Consider the following 24,157-nt stretch of genomic DNA (forward strand, 5'->3'; position numbering starts at 1 on the left):
TGAATGTGTTACTGTCGATTTCCCCTTTTATGTTTGTCAGTATTTGCCTTATGTATTGAGGTGTACCTATGTTGGGTGCATAAATATTTACAATTGTTATATCTTCCTCTTGGATTGATCCCTTGATCATTATGTAGTGTCCTTCTTTGTCTCTTCTAATAGTCTTTGTTTTAAAGTCTATTTTGTCTGATATGAGAATTGCTACTCCAGCTTTCTTTTGGTTTCCATTTGCATGAAATACCTTTTTCCATCCCCTTACTTTCAGTCTGTATGTGTCTCTAGGTCTGAAGTGGGTCTCTTGTAGACAGCAAATATATGGGTCTTGTTTTTGTATCCATTCAGCCAATCTGTGTCTTTTGGTGGGAGCATTTAGTCCATTTACATTTAAGGTAATTATCGATATGTGTGTTCCCATTCCCATTTTCTTAATTGTTTTGGGTTCGTTATTGTAGGTCTTTTCCTTCTTTTGTGTTTCTTGCCTAGAGAAGTTCCTTTAGCAGTTGTTGTAGAGCTGGTTTGGTGGTGCTGAACTCTCTCAGCTTTTGCTTGTCTGTAAAGGTTTTAATTTCTCCATCAAATCTGAATGAGATCCTTGCTGGGTAGAGTAATCTTGGTTGCAGGTTTTTCTCCTTCAACACTTTCAGTATGTCCTGCCACTCCCTTCTGGCTTGCAGAGTTTCTGCTGAAAGATCAGCTGTTAACCTTATGGGGATTCCCTTGTGTGTTATTTGTTGTTTTTCCCTTGCTGCTTTTAATATGTTTTCTTTGTATTTAACTTTTGACAGTTTGATTAATATGTGTCTTGGCGTATTTCTCCTTGGATTTATCCTGTATGGGACTCTCTGTGCTTCCTGGACTTGATTAACTATTTCCTTTCCCATATTAGGGAAGTTTTCAACTATAATCTCTTCAAATATTTTCTCAGTCCCTTTCTTTTTCTCTTCTTCTTCTGGAACCCCTATAATTCGAATGTTGGTGCATTTAATGTTGTCCCAGAGGTCTCTGAGACTGTCCTCAGTTCTTTTCATTCTTTTTTCTTTATTCTGCTCTGCAGTAGTTATTTCCACTATTTTATCTTCCAGGTCACTTATCCGTTCTTCTGCCTCAGTTATTCTGCTATTGATCCCATCTAGAGTACTTTTAATTTCATTTATCGTGTTGTTCATCGTTGCTTGTTTCATCTTTAGTTCTTCTAGGTCCTTGTTAACTGATTCTTGCATTTTGTCCATTCTATTGTCCATTCTATCTCCAAGATTTCGGATCAACCTTACTATCATTATTCTGAATTCTTTTTCAGGTAGACTGCCTATTTCCTCTTCATTTGTTAGGTCTGGTGGGTTTTTATCTTGCTCCTTCATCTGCTGTGTGTTTTTCTGTCTTTTCATTTTGCTTATCTTACTGTGTTTGGGGTCTCCTTTTTTGCAGGCTGAAGGTTCGTAGTTCCTGTTGTTTTTTGTGTCAGTCCCCAGTGGCCAAGGTTGGTTCAGTGGGTTGTGTAGGCTTCCTGGTGGAGGGTACTAGTGCCTGTGTTCTGGTGGATGAGGCTGGATCTTGTCTTTCTGGTGGGCAGGTCCACGTCTGGTGGTGTGTTTTGGGGTGTCTGTAGACTTATTATGATTTTGGGCAGCCTCTCTGCTAATGGGTGGGGTTGTGTTCCTGTCTTGCTAGTTGTTTGGCATAGGATGTCCAGCACTGTAGCTTGCTGGTCGTTGAGTGAAGCTGGGTGCTGGCGTTGAGATGGAGATCTCTCGGAGATTTTTGCTGTTTGATATTATGTGCAGCTGGGAGGCCTCTTGTGGCCCAGTGTCCTGAAGTTGGCTCTCCCACCTCAGAGGCACAGCACTGACTCCTGGCTGCAGCACCAAGAGCCTTTCATCCACAGGGCTCCTTAATTTGGGATGATTCTGTCTATTCAGGTATTCCACAGATGCAGGGTATATCAAGTTGATTGTGGAGCTTTAATCCGCTGCTTCTGAGGTTGCTGGGAGAGATTTCCCTTTCTCTTATTTGTTCTCACAGTTCCCAGGGGCTCAGCTTTGGATTTGGCCCCGCCTGTGCGTGTAGGTCGCCGGAGGGCGTCTGTTCTTTGCTCAGACAGGATGGGGTTAAAGGAGCCGCTGATTCGGAGGCTCTGGCTCACTCAGGCCGGGGGGTAGGGAGGGTCACGGAGTGTGGGGCGGGCCTGCGGTGGCAGAGGCCGGCGTGACGTTGCAGCCTGAGGCGCGCCGTGCGTTTTCCCGGGGAAGTTGTCCCTGGATCCCGGGACCCTGGCAGTGGCGGGCTGCACAGGCTCCCCGGAAGGGCGTGTGGCTAGTGACCGGTGTTCGCACACAGGCCTCCTGGTGGCGGCAGCAGCGGCCTTAGCGTCTCTTGTCTGTCTCTGGGCTCCGCACTTTTAGCCGCGGCTCGCGCCCGTCCCTGGAGCTCTCTCAAGCAGCACTCTTAATCCCCTCTCCTCGTGCCCCAGGAAACAAAGAGGGACGTAAAAGTCTCTTGCCTCTTCGGCAGGTCCAGACTTTTCCCCGGACTCTCTCCCGGCTAGCCGCGGTGCACTAACGCCCTGCAGGCTGTGTTCATGCCGCCAACCTCAGTCCTCTCCCGGCGCTCCGACCGAAGCCCGAGCCTCAGCTCCCAGTCCCGCCCACCCCGGCGGGCGAGCAGACAAGCCTCTCGGCTGGTGAGTGCTGGTCGGCCCGATCCTCTGCGCTGGAATCTGTCCGCTTTGCCCTCCGCACCCCTGTTGCTGTGCTCTCCTCCGCGGCTCCCAAGCTCCCCCACTCCGCCTCCCGAAGTCTCCGCCCGCGAAGGGGCTTCCTAGTGTGTGGACACTTTTCCTCCTTCACAGCTCTCTCCCGCTGGTGCAGGACCCGTCCCTATCCTTTTGTCTCTGTTTAGTTTTTTCTTTTGCCCTAACCAGGTACGTGGGGGGTTCCTTGCCTTTTGGGAGGTCTGAGGTCTTCTGCCAGCGTTCAGTAGGTGCTCCGTAGGAGTTGTTCCACGCGTAGATGTATTTCTGGTGTATCTGTGGGGAGGAAGGTGATCTCCGCGTCTTACTCTTCCGCCATCTTCCCGGAAGTCCCCAGAGGTTTTGGTTTGAATATATTCCTTACTATGCATGTATGTAAATGGACTGATGAGAAGAATACTTGAAAAAGCAGAAATTTTTATATTTTTGTATAGGTACATTACTCCAACTCAGTTGTTATATAGTAAATCTAATATTCTCATTAACTTTCATCATAAAATTGGAATTTTCTAAAAAGACCCTCACTAGGCTGATACGAAACTCCTGTTCCCATTTACATCTTCTACTTAAGTAGGCAAGTTACCTGTATTGGTTCAGAACTCACATCCTGGCTCACTTTTGTGGATTGTTGTTCAAATATCAATTTCATTTTCAAAGCCATTTTAGGTGGTATTCCATAGTCCAGTTAGTTGTCATGGTTTTACTGTGTTGATTCAAGTCAACTGCATGAATAGGCTGCTTGATGGTGTTCCAAGGGCTTTATACATAGACTTAAAGAATACCGTTCTCCAGTTCCCTCCTCTCCATAATCCTACCCCAACTCTTGTAGCGAGGGGGTTGGGTGCTGCCTCTTTGCTGTCATTAGTACAAATCAGGCATGGTAGATGGGGGCCCCACTGGGCAGCCTTCACAGTGCTCACTGGAGAGGGCCACTGCTTTGGCATTGCAGGGCTGGAATGGCCTGAGGGGCTCTGTCTCTACAGCACCACGTGGGGAGGCGGAAAGGTGCTACCTCTGCTCACTTGAGTGCAGAGCGGGAATGTTCCACAGGGCTCCATCCCACTGTTTTCACAGGACACAGTGCCTGGTGGGGAGAGTGCCATGGTTTCTTTCATGGTGTGTGTTTGGAGAAGGGTAGTTATGTCCACAGGGTTCCGTCCTGCATTGCAACCCCTCTACCTGGCCCCTTGACCAGAGAATGAGCATTACTTGGTGCTTGTTTTGTCTCACATACTACTTATAGTTAATATAATACCATTTCATGTAAAATATACGAACCTTGCATCCATGGTATTCCATTTACCCACCTTTCCTTTATGCTATAATTATATTACATCTATCACAATATGATAACAGTTTTTGCTGTTAAAAGTCATATTCACTTTAAAGAAATTAAGGAAGAAGGAAATGTTTAGCATTTCTAGTGCTCTCATTTCTTCCTAAAGATACTAATTTCCATCTGATACAATTTTCCTTCAACCTATAAATCTTCTTTTAGGCATATCTCATAGTGTATAACTGCTGGTGATGAATTTTCTTTCTTTTTGTATATTTGAAAATGTTTTTTATTTTCCTCTTTGCTGGATTTACAATTCTGGGTTGACAGAGTTGTTTTTCCTTTCTTTCAGCACTTTAAAGATATTGCTGTACTCTCTTTTGGTCTTTATTGTTTTTGATGAGAAATAAGTGACTGTTGGTATCATTGCTCTCCTGAGTGTAAAGTGGCCTTTACCTCTGGCTGCTTTGAAGATTTTCTCTTTGTCTTTGGTTTTCAATAGTTTGATAGTATATGACTTTCTTTGTATTTGTCTTGTTTGGGATTCTTTATACTTCTTGAATATGTAAAGTTATGATTTCACCAAACTGGGGGAAATTTTGGCCATTATTTTTTCAAAGTTTTTCTGCCCCATTCCCTTCCCTGCTGGAAGTCCAATTACACATTTTTTAGACCTTTGATGTTGTCCCACAGGTCAACAAGGCTCTATTCTTATTTCTTCAACCTTTTTTCCCCTCATTTCTAGGAATTTACTCTAAAGATCATTGGACAAGTACACAAAGATGTATGCATAACAATTTCATCGCAGTATTATAATGGTAAAAATCAGAAATAAAGTGTCCACAAGTGGGAGGCTGATTAGGTTAATATTCTATATGCCTAAAATGGAATACCCTCAACTCATTAGAAGTGTGGAAGAGGGATTATGTTTAATAACCTGGAAAGCTATCTATGGTAAGTTATTTAGTAAAAAGACCAGGTTTTATTCTGTGATCTCACTTGTATAAAATTGTATACCCATAACTCTAACTACCTCTAACTACTAACTATTGTGGCTAAAGATACACCCAATACTATATTTGGGTGATCTTTTGCTTCTTTATATGATTTTGTGTAGTGTGAACCTTTTTTAATGACTGTGTATCAATGGTACAGATGCAGTAAAGGTCTTTAAAAAATTCTTCAATAAAAATAAAAAGAAGTGATGTTGCAGAAAATGGTAGAGTAGGGAGCTCCAAGAATTGGTCCCTCCACTCAAGCAACCATTAACTGGCCAAAAAAAAAAAAATATATCAGAATCAACTTTTTCAGAGCTCTGGAATCTAATTCAAAACTTTGTAGCAGGGCTTCCCTGGTGGCGCAGTGGTTGAGAGTCCGCCTGCCGATGCAGGGGACACGGGTTTGTGCCCTGGTCCGGGAAGATCCCACATGCTGCGGAGCGGCTGGGCCCGTGAGCCATGGCTGCTGAGCCTGCATGTCCGGAGCCTGTGCTCCGCAACGGGAGAGGCCACAACAGTGAGAGGCCCGCATACCGCAAAAAAAAAAACACTTTGTAGCAACCAGGGAAATGCTTAATGAAGAAAGAAAGAGGGTGCTAAATTTTGGTAAGAAAGCATTGTGGCGTTTTTTGCTTACCTGCCTACCATCCCTCATTCCCAGCTTGGCAGTGGCCACGGGAATGGCAGCCTGAGTTCTGGTGTAGCTTGTTGGTGCCAGGGGAACAATATGGACCATGTTCTCAGAAAAGTGTAGTTATACTTTTTGGTTCTCCTGAGACACCTGCACAGAGGCTTGTCTTTGTTTTGCCTTCCTTGGAAATCTCTCAGAGCTGGAGTAGCTTCCCAGGTGGCATCTGTTGAAAGCATGTAAAGGCATACTACCCACAGCCACTTGGGGCAAGGATGGTGAATGGGGCAAGCTGCAGGTAGACCAAAAAAGCCTGGGAAGGAAGAGGCTGAGGAGGAAGATGTATGGAAAAATAACGGCTTTGGAGAGCTGTCACATATACTGAGGAATTCAGTGTGCAACACACATGCTCAGGGCCAGACACACAGTAAAGACTTTAGAGGAGTATTACTGGCAGGTCTTTGGGCTCTGCACAGGCAGGAGGTGAAGGCTAAGGCTGAATTGTAGGTGGCCTGGCTAAGTGTTGAAGGAGTGCCCCAGCTCAGAGCCCATTGGCAGAGTGGGGGAATATTTTTTTCTTTGTTTTTGGCTCTGTCAGGTTGCTAGCTGACCACTGAGATAACAGAATGAAGACTTCAGTGACCATCCATGAAAGGAATACAGTCTTTGCAAAAATAATTTGGAAAAGTCACTAAATAAACAAATGACTGTATCCCTCAAAAAGCAACAACATTAAGCCCTGGTGAGGGGGAAATAATTTGATTTCCAGAGTTTACCACATAATAATATTCAAAACGTCCACGTTTTAACAAAAAATTACAAGTATACAAAGTATGGTCCATTCATAGGAAAAAAAGAAATAGAAACTCCCTCCAGAGCCCATCATTGGACTTAACTATACAAAGACTTTAAATTAGTGGTCTTATAGAAATTATAAAAAAGAACCACATAGAAAATCTTTAACTGAAAAAAAAATGAACAAAGGATAAAAGAGGTGTATTGTAAATGCCTCCAGAACCCCCAAGTATATTTAGTTTCTTCAGTAATGGGTTCATTTTTTCTAACACCATTTCCCACTCATCAGAAAATGGGAAAATGGGCCTCTTCATAAAGTGTTGAAGTACAGCTTTTCTCAAGCATAATTTGGCAAGGTCTATCAAGATCCTTGAAGTCTGTGACACAGCTATTATACTTTCAAGGAAGCTTAAAAATGCACTGCATATTCATTTGTTCATTTATTTTCATATTAATTTCTTTGCAAATGTTTATTGAGAGTCTGTTATGTGCCAGGCACTTGCCCTAGGTGTTAAAGAAGCAGCAGTAAATGGGACTTCCCTGGTAGTCCCATTTGGGTCCAGTGGTAAAGAAGCCGCGTTCCAATGCAGGGGACGCGTGTTCGATCCCTGGTCGGGGAACTAAGATCCCACATGCCATGGGGCAACTAAGCCCACGTGCCACAACTACTGAGCTTGGGTGCCTCAGTGAGAGAGCCCGAGTGCAGAGTGCCACAAACTACAGAACCGACGTGCCCTAGAGCCTGCATACCACAACTAGAGAGAGAAAACCCACACACCACAACTAGAGAGAAGCCCGTGCGCCTCAGTGAAGGATCCCACGTGCCGCAACTAAGGCCCGATGCAGCCAAAAAAAAAAATAATAATGATAATAAAAAGAGGACTTCCCTGGTGGCTCAGTGGTTAAGAATCCACCTGCCAATGCAGGGGACACGGGTTCGAGCTCTGGTCCAGGAAGATCCTACATGCCTTGGAGCAACTAAGCCCATGCGTCACAACTACTGAGCCTGTGCTCTAGAGCCTGAGAGCCACAACTACTGAAGCCCACATGCCACAACTACTGAAGCCCATGCGCCTAGAGCCCGTGCTCTGTAACAAGAGAAGCCACCTCAATGAGAAGCCTGCGCACTGCAACAAAGAGTAGCTCCCGCTCACTGCAACTAGAGAAAGCCCGTGCACAGCAACGAAGACCCAACGCAGCCAAAAATAAATAATAAAAAGAAAAATAATAATGAAAAGAAAAAAAAAAGAAACAGCAGTAAACAAAAATAAATTCCCTGCTCTTGAGCGTTTTTATTCCAGCAGACAAAAGACTATAAACAGACAGAATGAATACATGATATGTTAAGTGGTAATAAATGCTATAAAAAAATAAAGATAGGTATGGGAGATGGCATTATTCTAGGAGAAGTGGTCAGGGAATATCAGACAAAAACTAAAATTTTCCCCTGGATTCCATAATACATTTTATTTTTACCTTTGATTTTTTTAAATGCATGATTCAAATATGTAAGGTAAAAACTTTAAAATTAACATAGTTATTATAAATAAATACACAGAATATATTAATGAATTGCATTATATTACGTTAAGTGGAACAGAATTCAAGGGAAAAGATCTGAATATATAAAGTACCTTTGGCCAGATTTTAAATTAACTGACGTCTTTGCTTTTATTTATCAGCAGGTGGTGCTATTGCTTATGTAAGAGAGAACTTTTTTCATTTTCTCTGTTCTTGAATATCACTTAGTCATTATAATAAAAAGTCTTCCCTCCATTCATTCTCCCATTCAGTTAAAATAATTACAATGATTCATCATCTGCAGTAACTGGTCATACTGCTATATGTCACTTTTCATTGTCAATTATGTATGTCAACACGTAATTTAAGACAGCCTGCAATTTGCTAATTCTTGGTATATTAGAGAGAATATTGATCTTAAAAATCGTTAGTGTACCTTAAAGAAAAATAAGAAACTTTGCGTCTATTTTCTTTTCCTCCTAAACTTAATTTGTGAATGCACAATTTTATGAATTGAATTAATCCATCTTGGCTAAAGATATGCTTTTGAGGATCCTTTTACTCTAGTGTATTTATATAGAAGTAGTAAAGAGAAGAGTGAAGTTGACATTTAGGAGGTAGTTTTAAAAGTTGTTATAATCAAGTTATGTTTTTAGTTTAAATAGCTCTCATTTCCCTGCTGGGAATTTGACAGAATACAGAGAAAAAAAATGGTATCCTAAGAAATTTGACAGAATACAGAGGAAAAAAATGGTATCCTCCCTCAAAGAGATGTAATATCCTTTAATACGTCAACAATTTGAAGATGAATTCTCAATTGTTCTCTGCATTGTGCTGTCCAGTATGATTGCTTATTTTATTTTATTTTATTTTAATGTAGGAATAGTATTGATATGTTTGTAGAGCCCTGGAGTCAAGGCTCCAGTGGTGAATTTACAAAGTTAAAGGCTTCTTCTGGAGCTTCAGCTTCTTCATCTATAAAATAGATAATCTGGGCTAAGTGACCGCCTCTCTCCTTTCAACTCCACAGTTCTGTGACGCCTTTTCCATGGGCACTGGACATATTGCTTGCTTCCTTTCCTGAGTAGTATTAGTGTGGTGCTTCTTTGTTTTTTAATATGAGGTTTGTAGAGGAGGAAGTAGTACTCTACATGATGTGCCAAAAGTGGGAAAAACTGAGGTAGTGCTAGAGAAGTGTGGCTGATCCTAGAACTTCAGACTTATCCTACATTTTATTATAGTTGGGTGCAAGTAACAGAAACCATTAAGCAAAAAAGAGCAATTTGCTCTAAAATTACAGGGTTATCTTCTAGAAGCCAGAGCAAGGATGTAGCTAGGCCTCAGGAATCAGAAACTGGAATGCTAAGAAAACACACAAAGTGGTTCCTTTGTGCCTTTTGCCTCTGCTTTTCTCTCTGCATATCCCTCCTCTTTTTCCTTTCCCAGCAAACTGACCCCTCCCCAACCCTCCCCAGTTTACCTGCTGGAAAGTGACAAATGTCAACAGTTCTCAAGTATACATCTCTACTCAGGAGAGTAGCCAGACTGAGATAAGAATCTTAGTCCTAGTTTTAAATACCCTCAGGGAAGGGGTCACTGGCCCAACCTTGGTTAAGAACTCATGCCTGGTCAGTCAGGTTGGGGTATGTTGTATAAACGTGGCCATCAGGACTCTAATGCAGTAAACCACAGGGATTGCTGGGGAGGGCCAGGTCCTAGAAAATGGAGGAGGTTGCCATTTGTGTTTCAAAGCCTCCTTAGCCATATTTGCCAAAAATTTTCAGTTTAATTCTCTGAGAGTTTTTCTTTCTACATGAATACATTTCTGTCTTTATAATGAAAATTAGAATTGTATTTTCAGATTTGCTATAAAACCAACTTTGCTAGAAACCATAAAGCCATAAAATGTAAACATAAAGTGAGGGAACTGGGCTGGCTTTACAGTAATAAGACCCTGTTGTCCAGAATTGAGAAACTTAGCAAGCAGTACAACATCAGAGTTCTATTACAGAATTTACTTTTAATCTTTTTTAAATCAACACTTAAGGGCTTCCTTGGTGGTGCAGTGGTTAAGAATCGCGTGACAATGCAGGGGACACGGGTTCTAGCCCTGGTCCGGGAAGATCCCACATGCCGCAGAGCAACTAAGCAACTAAGCCCGTGTGCCACAACTACTGAGCCTGTGCTCTAGAGCCTGTGAGCCACAACTACAGAGCCCTCATGCCACAACTACTGAAGCCCATGCGCCTAGAGCCTGTGCTCCGCGACAAGAGAAGCCACCGCAATGAGAAGCCCGTGCACCACAACGAAGAGTAGCCCCCGCTCGCCGCAACTAGAGAAAGCCCGTGCACAGCAACGAAGACCCACTGCAGCCCAAAATAAAATAAATAAATTTATTTTTAAAAAAACACTTAACATATAGATGTTCCATAAATGTTGCATTTTAAAAAAATTAATTAATTAATTTATTTATTTTGGCTGTGTTGGGTCTTTGTTGCTGCGTGCGGGCTTTCTCTAGTTGCGGTGCGCAGGCTTCTCATTGTGGTGGCTTCTCTTGTTTCAGAGCACAGGCTCTAGGCGCACAGGCTTCAGTAGTTGTGGCTCATGGGCTCAGTAGTTGTGGTACACGGGCTTAGTTGTTCCACGGCATGTGGGATCTTCCCAGACCAGGGCTCGAACCTGTGTCCTCTGCATTGACAGGTGGATTCTTAACCACTGTGCTACCAGGGAAGTCCAAATGTTGCGTTTTAATGCATCATTGTACAGACAAAATATATTGTTTTGGTTTTTAATGACTTACTTTAACTCAACTGATGTAACTTAATTAATGACTTCCATTGGAGCATTTTGACTAGTTTTACTAGAATTGATCCATTTAGTCAGTTTCGTTGATGTTTTTGAGATGGCTAGTTTAAAATTTGTAAATCTTTGGCTTTTAATTTGCTCCTTGGATTTGTTGAAATTTTAAAAGTCGTGTTTGGTTGAAGTCATGGTTAAGCTCTGGGAAGGAAGGCTTGCTTAAAGACACAGGCACATTCATTCATCCATTCAACAAATATTTGTGTGTGTTAAGTTCTGTGTGATACTCTGACTATTCAAGGAATAACATCCATACCTGTACTCGAGGAGTAGCTCACCTCTTTTGAGAGTACTGATATGTAAACAGATAATGTAATATCATACTTATTTAATGGCAAAGGTTATAATTGTGGAAGAATGAATAAAGAATAGAATAATGGTAAATTTTCAGATATGTCTGTACTTATTTCGGATGAGGCTAAACTGGTTAAAGTAAACTTCCTCTCTGGTGGAGTAACTTAAAAACATTAAAAAACCTTTTTTTAAATGAACAACAAAACATGTGTTGTTGTTTTTTTTCACCAAGAAGCACAAATATGAATTTGCTTTTTTCTGATTTTGGTACATATTGTTATTTTTTTATACATTATTTTCACTTATCCAAGTCAAAAGTAATTTATGTATACTTTTTCATATTCTGTATTCTACGAAAACTGTGTTAGCTACAATTTATTGCTTGGAATTATGAAAAAAAATAGAAAACCTTACCAGTATTGTGAAAGCACAAATAGTAATTAGTATTAAATAGTTTAATTAAATGCACAAGACAGCTTATATATTGAAGAAATTTATGGCAAAAAACCATAACAAAAATAATGATAACAAAAAATAGAAAAAATAATACCCATAACCATAACATACAAAAAAATCAAATATTTTCATTTTCTGTGTGCCTTACAAGTCATTGAGCAGACATCTTTACATGATTATGATTACTATAAATATATATATTTTTTATATATCCTTTTATTTTTTAGTATTGACATTTACTTATTTTAGATCAATATTATATCTCAAAATATGAAAACAAAGTATAATTTCAGGGGCTTCTCTGGTGGCGCAATGGTTGAGAGTCCGCCTGCCGATGCAGGGGACACGGGTTCGTGCCCCGGTCCAGGAAGATCCCACATGCCGCAGAGCGGCTGGGCCCGTGAGCCATGGCCACTGAGCCTGCGCTCCACAACGGGAGAGGCCGCAACAGTGAGAGGCCCGCGTACCACAAAAAAAAAACAAAAACAAAAACAAAACAAAACAAAACAAAAAAAGGATAATTTCAATAAAATAGGTTGGGGGAATGATAATGGCAGAGGCAGCATTTTTTTTTAATTGAGATAAAACATATACAGTGTCTTATGTGTACAGCTCAGTATTATTTATATATACAAGTACTGAAGAAACCATTGCCCATATTGATATAGAACATTATCAACAACCCAGAAATTTCCTTTGTGCCTTCCCCCATCAGTTACCCCTCCACAGTAATTACTATTCTGACTTCTGTCATCACAGATCAGTTTTGATTGTTTTAACCTTTATATAAATGAAATCATATGGTATTTACACTTTTGTCTGACTTTTTCCATTCAACCATGTATCTGTGAGATTTATCCATGTTGTTGGGTATAGTGGCATAGTTTCTCAATCCTCTCAAATCTCCTCAGAAAGCAGAGAAAGGAAAAGACTATAACCAAAACCTACAGATAGCAAGCAACTACAGCAAAAGTGGGTGGTACTCTATCCCTACAAAACCCTAAATACAAGCGATTTTCCCAGAAGTACCATTGACAGGTATACATGGTAACAGCATCTGTGTATGAGGAAGCAGAGCAAAGGTAGCCAGGTTTCTAAGACCACAAGAAAAGAAGAACTCCCAAATCACCAACAAATACCTGAAAGTGAGACAGACCAATCTGAGAACAGCAGCTGAAACTGGAAAGAAATTTCTGTAGAATCCAATTCGGAGTAAGTGCAAGGGGATCATGACAGGATCTGACAGTGCTGGAGATGTCTGGGTCGAATGTACTCTTCAAACTAACAAATCAAGCTTCCTTTTGGGACAAAGCCCTGTACTGCAGAAATTGCTGAGATTAAAATCCAGTTTGATTAGAACAGATACAATTGAGCAAAGATGAGAATAGATCCAAATAAAATTGGAGAAGAAGCAGAGAATGCTAGTCTCAAAAAATGGAGGCTTTTTTTTTTTTTTTTTAAATCACTGTGAGAAAACAACAGAAGAGAGAGCTCTAGAGCTATCCTTCTGGAACATCCCTTCCTCCCCAAAGTACAGCAAAACCCATTTCACTTAAAAATGAGCAGAAGATCAGGATCACAGTCAAATCACATAATGTTGCCAAAGACAACAAAACCATGCCATAAACAGACAAGCACTGCAACCAGTTAATTCAAAAGAAGTTGAAGGATGTTTTAAAACCATGACAAAAGCTATTAAATAACCATATAAATCAGAATTAGAAAAACTAGGAAATGAGGTGACGGGAGAATGGGAGACTTTTAAGGAGAGGTGACAGAACTCAGGAGGGAATTATTTAAAAAAGGAAAAATTATTACAGAAATGAAGACCAAACTAGAAGGAGTATAAGAGCCAATGAACACAGTGGATGATGCCTTAAAATAAATAGAATGTAAAATGGAAGCAAGGAAATGGCAAAAGACATATAAAGTTTGATAGAAAGTGATAGATACAGAAGATTGGCAGAGAAAATCTGAAGTACATATAATAGGGATCTTTAAAGGAGGAGTCCAAGGCAATGAACAGAAAAATACTAAAAGCCACTATTCAAGAAAGATTTTCTCAGACCTAAGGGATCTGAAATTGATATTGAAAAGGCATACCAGATACCTAGGAAAATTGACCCAGATGGCCAACACCCAGATATACACTAATAAAACTGTAGGAGTTTAAAGAAGAAGAAATAAGTCCTGTGGGCATCCAAGGAAAAGAACAAGTCACTCATAAAGGGAGGAAAATCAGAATGCCGTCAGATTTTAATAGCGTCACCGTACAATGCTTAACATAGGATACTACAGCTATTCTGGCTTTTAAATATAAAGGTCATAAGCATACTGGTATAAACATGCAAGAACTCAAGGAATGTTATTCCCATGAGTCTTTCAAGGAGTCTACTGGAGAATTTTAGCTTCAGCTATAGCAATCTGGAAGTCACACGTATGGATATACAGAGTACGTAAAAACATATTGATCATACTATCAATAGCTATAAAAGGATATGTATATCCATATACTACAATAGATAATGTCTTCATATTGGACCTATTTGTATCACTACTCCTACCCCTGTCTTAGATAAATGCTGGTGCATGCACACACACACAGAGACACACACACAGCTGTGCACATACACACTTAGAATGAAGGAAGATATAAGGATAAAACATATAATTAAAAAATAATTATCAATATTGAGAAGGAGAGAATAGGAGAGAGAAAAGGGTTAGAGGTTGGACTTCTTTGATTATACTTTGTTTTATATACTTTTTGGGTAAATTTAATTTTGATACCCTGTAAATATTTTACATAATTATAAAACAAAATTAAATTTTTAGAAAGCAATTCCTAAAACCAAAGTAAATGAAAAAAATGAGCCTAATTGTGTATTCAGTCATTTGTATACCTACCCGGAGAGGAGCTAATCCAAATGACTTTAAATGATTTGATTGTTCCTTGTGCTTACAGTAGAGACTCAACAGAAAATTGTCCTAAGACTTTGGAAAACATTTTGGCAGTTCCTCAAAATGTTAAACCACAAATCTGCCATCAGATTTTAATAGTGTCACCGTACAATGCTTAACATAGGATACTATGTTACCACATAGTTACCACAGACACAGCAATTCCACTCCTAGGTATGTATACAAGAGAATTGAAAACATGTCTACACAGTAACCTATACACAGATATTCATAGCAGCATTATTCATAATAGTAAAAAAAAGTTGAAAAACTCAAATGCCCATCAAATGATGAATGGAGAAACAAAATATGGTATATCCATACAATACTATATTGCTTGACTATAAAAAAGAATGACATACTGATGCATGCTACAACATGGATGAACCTTGAAAGCATTATGCTAAGTGAAAGAAGCCAGTCACAAAAGGCCACATAGTGTATTATTTCATTTACATGAAATGGCCAGAATAGAAAATGAAAGTAGATTAGTGGTTACCAGGAGCTTGGGGGTGAGGGTGGGGGGAATGGGAGTGTCTGCTAATGGGCATGTGTTTCTTTTTGTGGTGATAAACACGTTCTGAAAATAGTAGTGGTGATGGTTGCACAACTCTGACTACACTGAAAAAACTACTGAATTCTGTACTTTAAAAGGGTGAATTTTATAACGTGAAATATATCTCAATAAAGTTGTCATTTTTAAAAAAAGGGAAATAAGCGTAAGGGCAAAAGAATGAAAAAAAATTTTTAACTCTTTTGTAACTATTTGCTTGTGGTGTTGATGTTGTTATTCTGAGTATTTATATTGATGCTCTTAACAGCTGGGATTTTTGGCTAAGTGAAAGCAGATACTGAGGTAAGATTGGAGAGGGTAAATAAAAATCCTACAGTTCCTGGATTTGAAATGGAAGTATCAGTTTGAGTTATTGAAAAAATTTCCTAGTTCTGTCTATTAAAAAGACCTAGAAAAGGCTTTAATGATCAGCTCAGTAACAGCGAGCACCCTTAGCACTTGTGGGGTTTTTTTCAGTACCATTTTCCGTATTTCCATAAAGTTCACCATGACTCACTGAAGAAAAGACTGATGCCAGGTGTGGGTCAGGAAATATAAAAATGGGACTGGAACATTTTGTCATTCATTGTACAAAGCCCGGGAAGTGATCAAAAACTACAGGGTTCTGTCAAAAAGATTAAAGAACCAACTGAAAGGGGATTCCACTGGCTAAAATTGGGCTAATTGGAGCACTGTATTTATAAAAACACATCAAATATGTTAAAATTAATGAGTTCTTGATACTAAACAGTAACATTTCTTGGTTACATTTGGAAGTTACAAGGGAACCAACTGAATGAATGAATGAATCTTTATTTACCCATTATCCAATAATTATTAACTAATGGCTAATTCGTATCTCATCTATACCACCACCTACTTCTCCATGGCTCAGATCATTTAGAGCAAATCCCTGACATTACATCTTTTCATCACTAAATATTTCAGTATATATCACTGACACAAAGACTTCTTTTTTAACCTAACCTCAATACCATTATTAAACCTAAAAACAGTTAAGAGTTAACAATTATCTACTGATAATATTGTCACTATTCAAATTTATATTTTTGAAAACGAATAATTAAGGGGAAATAATCAATTTATTCTGCCTTTGATATATGAACTGTATCCCAGGGTAACCAAATAGTTGAGGAGATGTTTCTTTTTGTAGCACTATTACAGCTAGTAAATGAAGAAAGAAGGATTGGAATATTACCATTTTGCAACTGTAAGTGAATTAGTCCTCCTAGGCAATGATTATCATTTGCTAACAGCATAAGAAGACATTCGGACATTAAATGCTTCCTGCTGGAAGTACACAACATCACTTATGAAGTTTTCTTGCCAAAAAAATCAAACCTGAATCTGATCAAGACTCTAGATCTAACTATCAATTAACAGGAAATAAAGGGGACAGACTAACATGTTAACACCATGAGAATACAGATGGTAAAATCCAGACTATGGGAAACAACAGGACATGATCCAGTTTCCTCAACCACAGAAAATTTCAAGGGAAAAGAACATGTGTAAGGGGAACTTATAGATCAAAAGAAATCTAAGAGACTTCGCAACCAATCAGAATGATTGTACCTTATTTGTAACTTAATTCCAACAAACTGAAGACAAAAAGGACGATTGGAAAAAATTTGAACAGTGACTAGATACTATGATAATATTAAGGAGTTACTGTTAATTGTTTTTAGGTTTAATAATAGTATTGAGGTTGGGTTAAAAAATCTTTGTGTTTTTAGTGATATATGCCGACGTATTTTGTGATGAAATGATATGATGTGAGGGACTGCTCAAAATGATCTGGGCCGTGGTGGTAGTACACATGAGATAAGAATTACCTATTAGTTGATAATTGTTGGAAACTGGGTAATGGGGCTTCATTATACCAGCCATTCTCAAAGTGTGGTTGCTGGACCAGAAGCTTGAGCACCACCTGGGAACTTGTTAGAATGCAAACACTTTGGCCCCCACCCTAGATCTACTAAATCATAGAAACTGGAGCCCAGCCATTTATTTTAACAATCCCTCTAGGTAATTCTAATACACATTAAAGTTTGAGAACCACTGCTTTATGTTATTCTTCCTATTACACTTTATGTTTGAAATTCTAATAAAAAGTTTCAAAGAAAAAAATTTGCTTGATGAATGTAAGAAAAATTTATACATAACAAAGAGAAGCTGGATTAGTGGATAAAACAAGGGTCATGTAATCTCAAGTGTTAGCAAATTCATTGGCTTGGTATTAACAGTGAGTCAGCAGCTAATGATAGTCTTAAAGAGAATCACAGATTTTGCTTTTCTCTTAGAACAGTGGTTCTACATTAAAATCACCTAGAGAACTTTTTTAAAAAATTAATTAATTAATTTATTTTTGGCTGCGTTGTGTCTTCGTTGCTGCACACGGGCTTTCTCTGGTTGCAGTAAGCGGAGCTACTCTTCTTTGCCGTGCGTGGGCTTCTCATTGAGGTGGCTTTTCTTGTTGCAGAGCATGGACTCTAGGCACATGGGCTCAGTAGTTGTGGCTAACGGGCTCTAGAGCGCAGGCTCAGTAGTTGTGGCGTGCGGGCTTAGTTGCTCCATGGTACGTGGGATCTTCCCGGACCAGGGCTCGAACCCATGTCCCCTGCATTGGCAGCTGGATTCTTAACCACTGCGCCACCAGGGAAGCCCCCAGAGAACTTTTAAGAACATATCCAGACCCCACCCCAAGAAATTCTGGATTTATTTGGTTGTATTCCTGGTTTTGGGTAATTTTTTTGAAAAAAGCTTCCCAGATGATTCTAATGTACAGAGTTGAGGACGAGTGTCCTAACTTTATGATGCTTAAGAATCTCCTGAAGAGCTCATTAAAAGTTTCCTGAACAACCTAAATGTCCATTGATAGATGAATGGATAAAGAAGATGTGGTGTATATATATGCAATGGAATACTACTCAGCCATAAAAAAGAACTAAATAATGCCATTTGCAGCAACATGGATGCAACTAGAGATTATTATACTAATTGAAGTATGTCAGAAAGAGAAATACAAATACCATATGAAATCACTTGTATGTGGAATCTAAAATACTGTATGATACAAATGAACCTATCTACAAAACAGAAATAGACTCATGGACATAGAGAACAGACTTGTGGTTGCCAAGGTGGTGGTGGCGGGGGGTTGGGGGAGGGATGGAGTGAGAGTTTGGGGTTAGCAGATGTAAGCTATTATATACAGGGTGGATAAACAGCAAGGTCCTACTGTATAGCACAGAGAACTATATTCAGTATCCTATGATAAACAATAATGGAAAAGAATATTTAAAAAAGAATATTTATATGTATAACTGAATCACTTTCCTGTACAGCAGAAATTAACACAAGATTGTAAATCAACTATACTTCAATAAAAAAAAATTTAAAAAGAAAAACAGACTAACAACAACAAAAAGTTTCCTGGTGCTCATCCACTAGAGGGTCAGATTCAATAGCATGGTGCGGGGCCTATTAATTTGCATTTCTAACAAGATCACAAGTGATGTAGATGGTGCTGGCCTGAGCACATTTTGAGTAACACTACCTTAAACAAAGGGATAGTTTGGTCAAAGAGATTAGCATAAATGAGAGGGATAGGTAAAAATTCATCTTCAGAGTTCTTGCTGCTAGCACCACTAAATTACATCCAGGGAGGCTGCTTCATTTCTTTCTAGTGGTTGGAAATGCAAATGTAAATCCAGTGTTCCATGGCTTATTTGGAGAAGAAAAGAGACTTGGAGCATTGAAAGTCTCTTTAAAAGCACAAATGATAAGCACAGGGAATGTAGCCAGTATTTTATAATAACTTTAAATGGAATATAATCTAAAAAAGTTTTGAATCTCTATATTGTACACCTGCAACTAATTTAATGTCGTAAATCAACTATACCTCAATTTTTCAAAAAAAGGACAAATGATAAATCTTTCTGATTTGCCAATAAAAATTATTAACTTTACTGATTGGACAAAATATAACCCTGTCCCCTCAAATTTAGTAACTATTCAAGACTCCTTCTCTGATGATTTGCTTGTGCTTGTATTTTTTTTTTTTTTATTACTAGAGTAATTGCAAAGAGGAAGAAATTTAATTTTTTAGAAGGTAAGAATTTAATATAACTTGGGTATCATGGTTCATGTGGACTCTGAAAGAAGTCAGAGGAATATAGGGTGATGATAATATCTAAAATTTCTTTTCATTTTCTCTTCTTAGTATCAGGCATGAGTTCTTAGATAAATATTTGTATGTTTAATTTGAGTAAGATTTTTCTGGGTGATTCAGTTCTTTGGGTATTTTTAAATCATGCTTTAAAGTAAATAGTTTAAAAATATGAATTTTATGTATATATGTTTATGCTGCTGATGAAGCAAAGCTTACAGTTTGTTCATTACCTTCTTCATAGTAACGTTATCATAGAGCCTTTTACCTAAGCAATAGTTAGAGATTTGAAGGGGGATGGGAAGGAGTTGAAAAAAAGTGTCAGTGGGTAGTAAGAGTCATACAGCCTTTTTATTGGATATGTGAACTTTTATTGGGAATTTAAAGTCTTGTTTTATAGTAGTGTGGATTAGTGAATTTTTCTATATTTTTTCTATTTTCTCCAAATTTTATGTCAGTGAGCCCATAGCTGATAATGAATATTAAAACAAACAAACAAAAAACCAATGTAGAACAAAAATAAATGCCCACCCAAGGGCAACAACAACAAAAAATCAAGACTTAATTTGACTGTAGTCTGTAAGGTTAAAAGAATGGAAAGAGACTATAAATAAATTTAGTCAAATAAATAAATCATCCTCCTAGTAAATATGTATGTTTCATCTGAAAGAATGAAAGAAAATGCATATAATACCATCTTTGAAAAAGTTTTTTTTTCTTACTGTCTTATTTGCACACACACATAAGAATCTCCTTTTTCCAGGTGATGCTTATTGATATTGCTAGATTGCTTTCTCAAACAGATAGATTCTAGAAGAGGTTATACTTAACTGCACTGTGAGAAAAAGAAAAATACCTATTTACTTGTACTTTCATGGTTTAAGATATGTGTTTTAGAGGTGTTTTAGTTACATTGTGTGTTTAGTTTCAATTTCTAGTGACACTATAGAAATATTGTAACAGATTTTTAGATGTGTGGACTATAGAGATCCTTATGAATTAATAGTAAGATGTCTGTTTTTTTCCTACATAATCTTTGTATTTACCTGTTTAGTATTAACTGCTTAAAATTAAATGAAAATCAAAATGGTGTGGGTGTTTTGCAGTTCTTGAGTGATTTCATACTCTTTTATCATATTATGTATTCTACTGTATACTTTAAAAATCACATCTATATCTTCCATTTCAGTATGCTATCATTTTATTAAGAAAATATTTCTAAATAATTCTAGAATAAAGACACATTCTTTAAAAAAAAGTCATCCTAGTATGTTAACATATGCTCAATTTGAAACTTCTCTAAAATGTTTTTGAAATAAATTAATTCTATTCTTGTTCTTTCTTCCCCAGTGGTCATATGCTTTAGAAAAGCCCAACACTGGCAGCATATTTAATATCACATGGTCAATTGATGGCACCCAGATCGCTGGAGCCTGTGGAAATGGACATGTTGTTTTTGCACATGTGGTGGAGCAACGTTGGGAGTGGAAAGATTTTCAAGTAACATTAACTAAAAGAAGGACCATGCAGGTATAATTATGTTTCAGGTTGATTAAATCTTCTTCTTTTCACATTAGTTTACAATACAGAAAATGGATTTATCTTCATTAATTATATTTAAATCAGGTTTATAAAGATTCAGTCATACTAGAAATATTTTAACTATACCATTAGTGACTTTTTCATGACATAAAATAAGAACCTTTCACTGACGTAGAATATGAGTGCCCACAGGTACTGAAATTATGGTGTTGAGGCAGGAATGAAATTGAGGCCCCCTAAACCCGAGTTTCTCTGCCAAGTTTATGGTTAACCTCTCTATCCAAAACATTATTCCCTTTCTTGTCCCTCACCTGTTCCCCTCAAGGTTCAGGAGTATCAAAGAAAAGAGGGGATTAAAACTGAGCAGGACCCAATGGGGCCCTCCCTGGTACAAAAGCCCATATCTTTGAGTTGTTCTACAGAAACTAAGACCCCAACCCAGCTGGAGGATGGTGACTGCATGCTTGACCACAAGCATGTAGACCCCAGACTGGTTGGAATAAGAAGGTTGAGATTCCAGAAACATCACCCTGTTACCTCACCACCAACCAATCAGAAGAAAATCACATACCCTGCAGCCCTCACCCCAAATCTTACCTTTTAAAGCTCTTCCCAAAACTGTCAGGGAGTTTGGGCCTTTTGAGCATGAGCTGCCCTTTCTCCTTGCTTAGACCTTGCAATAAACTTTTCTGTGCTCCAGACTTCAATGTCTTGGTTTGTTTGGCCTCACTGTGCCTCCGGCACATGAACTTGGGTTTGACAACAGGGATAGTGAAACTTGAAGCATTGAGGGAATATGTGGATTCAGTTGAGGAAGAAGGAAGGAAGCTGTAACAAGTTAGATTTAACTGCTGGAGCTGACCTCAAGGCAGCCGTAATAACCTGCTGATCACTGTCAGGGTTACATTATTTTATTTATTTATAACTGTATGAGTTTATTTAACCTGATTAAAAAATATTTTTTCCCCTTTTAAGAATTACCTAAGACAAGCTAAAATGGGAAAAAGTTAGTTGATGAAAGTTAGGAGGAGTGGCCAAAGACAATGTGTTGATGGCAAACTCTCTCCCAAAGGAAAGGGAACTCTATCTTCTTCCTTTCTTTCTCCTGTCCATAGCAGTTGCCTCTATCTTCAGTATTCCGAATTCAGATGATTATAATTACTATAAAAATTTGAGGGACTTTCCTGGCAGTCCAGTGGTTAAGATTTCGCCTTCCATTGTGGGGGGGTGAGGGTTCCATCCCTGGTTGGGCGCAGGGAGCTAAGATCCCACATGCCTTGCGGCCAAAAAACCAAAACATAAAACAGAAGCAGTATTGTAACAAATTCAATAAAGATGCTAAAAATGATCCACATCAAAAAAAAAAATCTTTGAAAAAAAATTTGGAAGCATGTATCTTGTGATTTCTTGGATGTGTCTGTTCAGGTATTCTTTAGACTAAGTTCCAGATTTTCACAGACAATCTGGATAATCGTCACCAGATTGATAATAATTAGGTACCTTATACATTTTCTTTGTTCTACTTTTTTTTTTTAAATTTTGGCGGCACCTTGTAGCATGCAGGATCTTATTTCCCCGACCAGGGATTGAACCTGGGCCCCCTGCAGTGTGCGGAGTCTTAACCACTGGCCAGCCAGGGAAGTCCCTCTACTTTCTTATTTAAAAAATTTTAAACTTATTATGGATAATTTAAGCCACACAAAAATAGAAAGAATAGTATAATGAATCTCTATGTACTCATCTCCCAGTCCTAACAGCCATCAACCCATGATCAAACCTGCCCCATCCATGTCCATATCTACTTTCCCCCTCCCCCAGTTATTTTGAAGCAAATTCAGGTATCATTTCAGCTGTGAAGTTTTCAATATATACAGCTAAAAGATAAGGACTCTTTTTAACATACCCACAATACCATTATCATACATTAAAAATGATAATAATTCCTTAATGTTATCAAATATCCAAGAAGTGTTCAAATTTTCGATTGTTTCCACCATGTCACATTTTTAAAAGTTTGTTTGTTTGAATCAGAATCCAGAATGGTTTACATGTTGCTATTGATTGACATATCTTTTAAGTCTCTTTTAGTCTGTGGATTCCCCTTCCATCTCTATTTTACCCCCTGTGGTTTATTTGTTGAAACCAAATTGTTTGTCTAGCCCCACAGCGTGGACATTGCTAATTGTTTCCCCATGGTGTGGTTTGACATACTTCTCTGTCTTTTGTATTTCTTGTAAATGAGTGTTTGGATCTAGGTGATGGTGTAAGTATATATTTTTGTTAGTCAACTTGGGAACCAAAACATTATTTATAGTATTGTGTCTATGACAAAGAATGCATTGTGAGTTCTAATCAGCTGATTTGGGGACACACTTTTACTCATGTAGTGCTTGGTGGCTAGCTAATATAGTATTGTCTTAATTTCAGAAATGCCCCAAGATGAGAATATATTTAAAAAGAGAAGTTTTTCTTTCATAATAAAAAGGAATCATCCTAGAATTAGAGGATTTTTACGTAAGATAAGATGAACAGTGGAGGTTCTTAAATAGCTTATCTAATCCAAATTGTCTTTATACTTAAAGTAATGTTTGCAAATAATCTTTCAAAATTTTAGGACTAGAATAGTATTTTTATTTTTGTAAAGGAGTCTTACTCTCTCAGTGATTATAAGACATTTGTATTGCATTTTTGCTAAGCTGGGTCTATTCATAGTTTTTTCTTAGAACAATTTCATTTATTCAATGCCCTACTTGCCAGGCATTGAGCTAGGCAATGGGAAGTACAGCTGTGAATAAGACAGGTTTGGTTCCTGTTCTCATGGGACCTCCTAGATTAATATGTTGAAAATCTTTTGTTTTTTCATAAATTCATCTCAAATTAATTGAATGAAGGTAAAGAATAAAGAAACAAAAGAAATTTATTGGTCCATGTGAAGTCAAGAGGTGGGACTGATGAGGCTGTACTGGATCCAGAGGCTTAAATAAGATCAACAGGAGTTCCATCATATCTCTTCCTCAACGGTCCTTTTTTCTGTATTGGCTTCATTTTCACAAATGCTGTCTCTCTTTTGAGGCCTTGGTAGCTCCAGGCTTCCATTCTACCAACTTCAAGTCCGACAGAAAGAGTGCTTTCCCCTCCAGCCCCTTAGTAATTACAGCAGAGGTCTCAGCATTGGATCTCATGTGCCAAGTCTGGGTCAAGTATGTTTCGTTGGGAGGTGGAGGGAATGATGAGTCAACCCCATGTAAACCACTTAGTCACTTAGAATAATAGGCGGAATGGTTTCCCAAAGGAAAACCAAAGCATATTTACCAGAAAAGATAGCATTTGATTCTG

At 38.4% G+C, this 24,157-nt stretch overlaps 1 protein-coding gene across 4 annotated transcripts in view; it reads left to right on the forward strand.

The window, feature by feature from the left end:
- Positions 1-24,157, forward strand: part of IFT80 (intraflagellar transport 80) — a 113,844-nt gene that overhangs the window by 48,946 nt on the left and 40,741 nt on the right. For all 4 annotated transcript variants that reach the window (XM_060298471.2, XM_060298473.1, XM_030842388.3 and 1 more), the window contains one exon: positions 20,630-20,809. In XM_060298471.2, coding sequence (XP_060154454.1) covers positions 20,630-20,809 — 180 coding nt within the window. The remainder of the gene's footprint in view (positions 1-20,629; positions 20,810-24,157) is intronic.

This window comes from Globicephala melas, chromosome 4 (assembly GCF_963455315.2).
Source record: "Globicephala melas chromosome 4, mGloMel1.2, whole genome shotgun sequence".
NCBI classification, from domain to species: Eukaryota; Metazoa; Chordata; class Mammalia; order Artiodactyla; family Delphinidae; genus Globicephala; species Globicephala melas.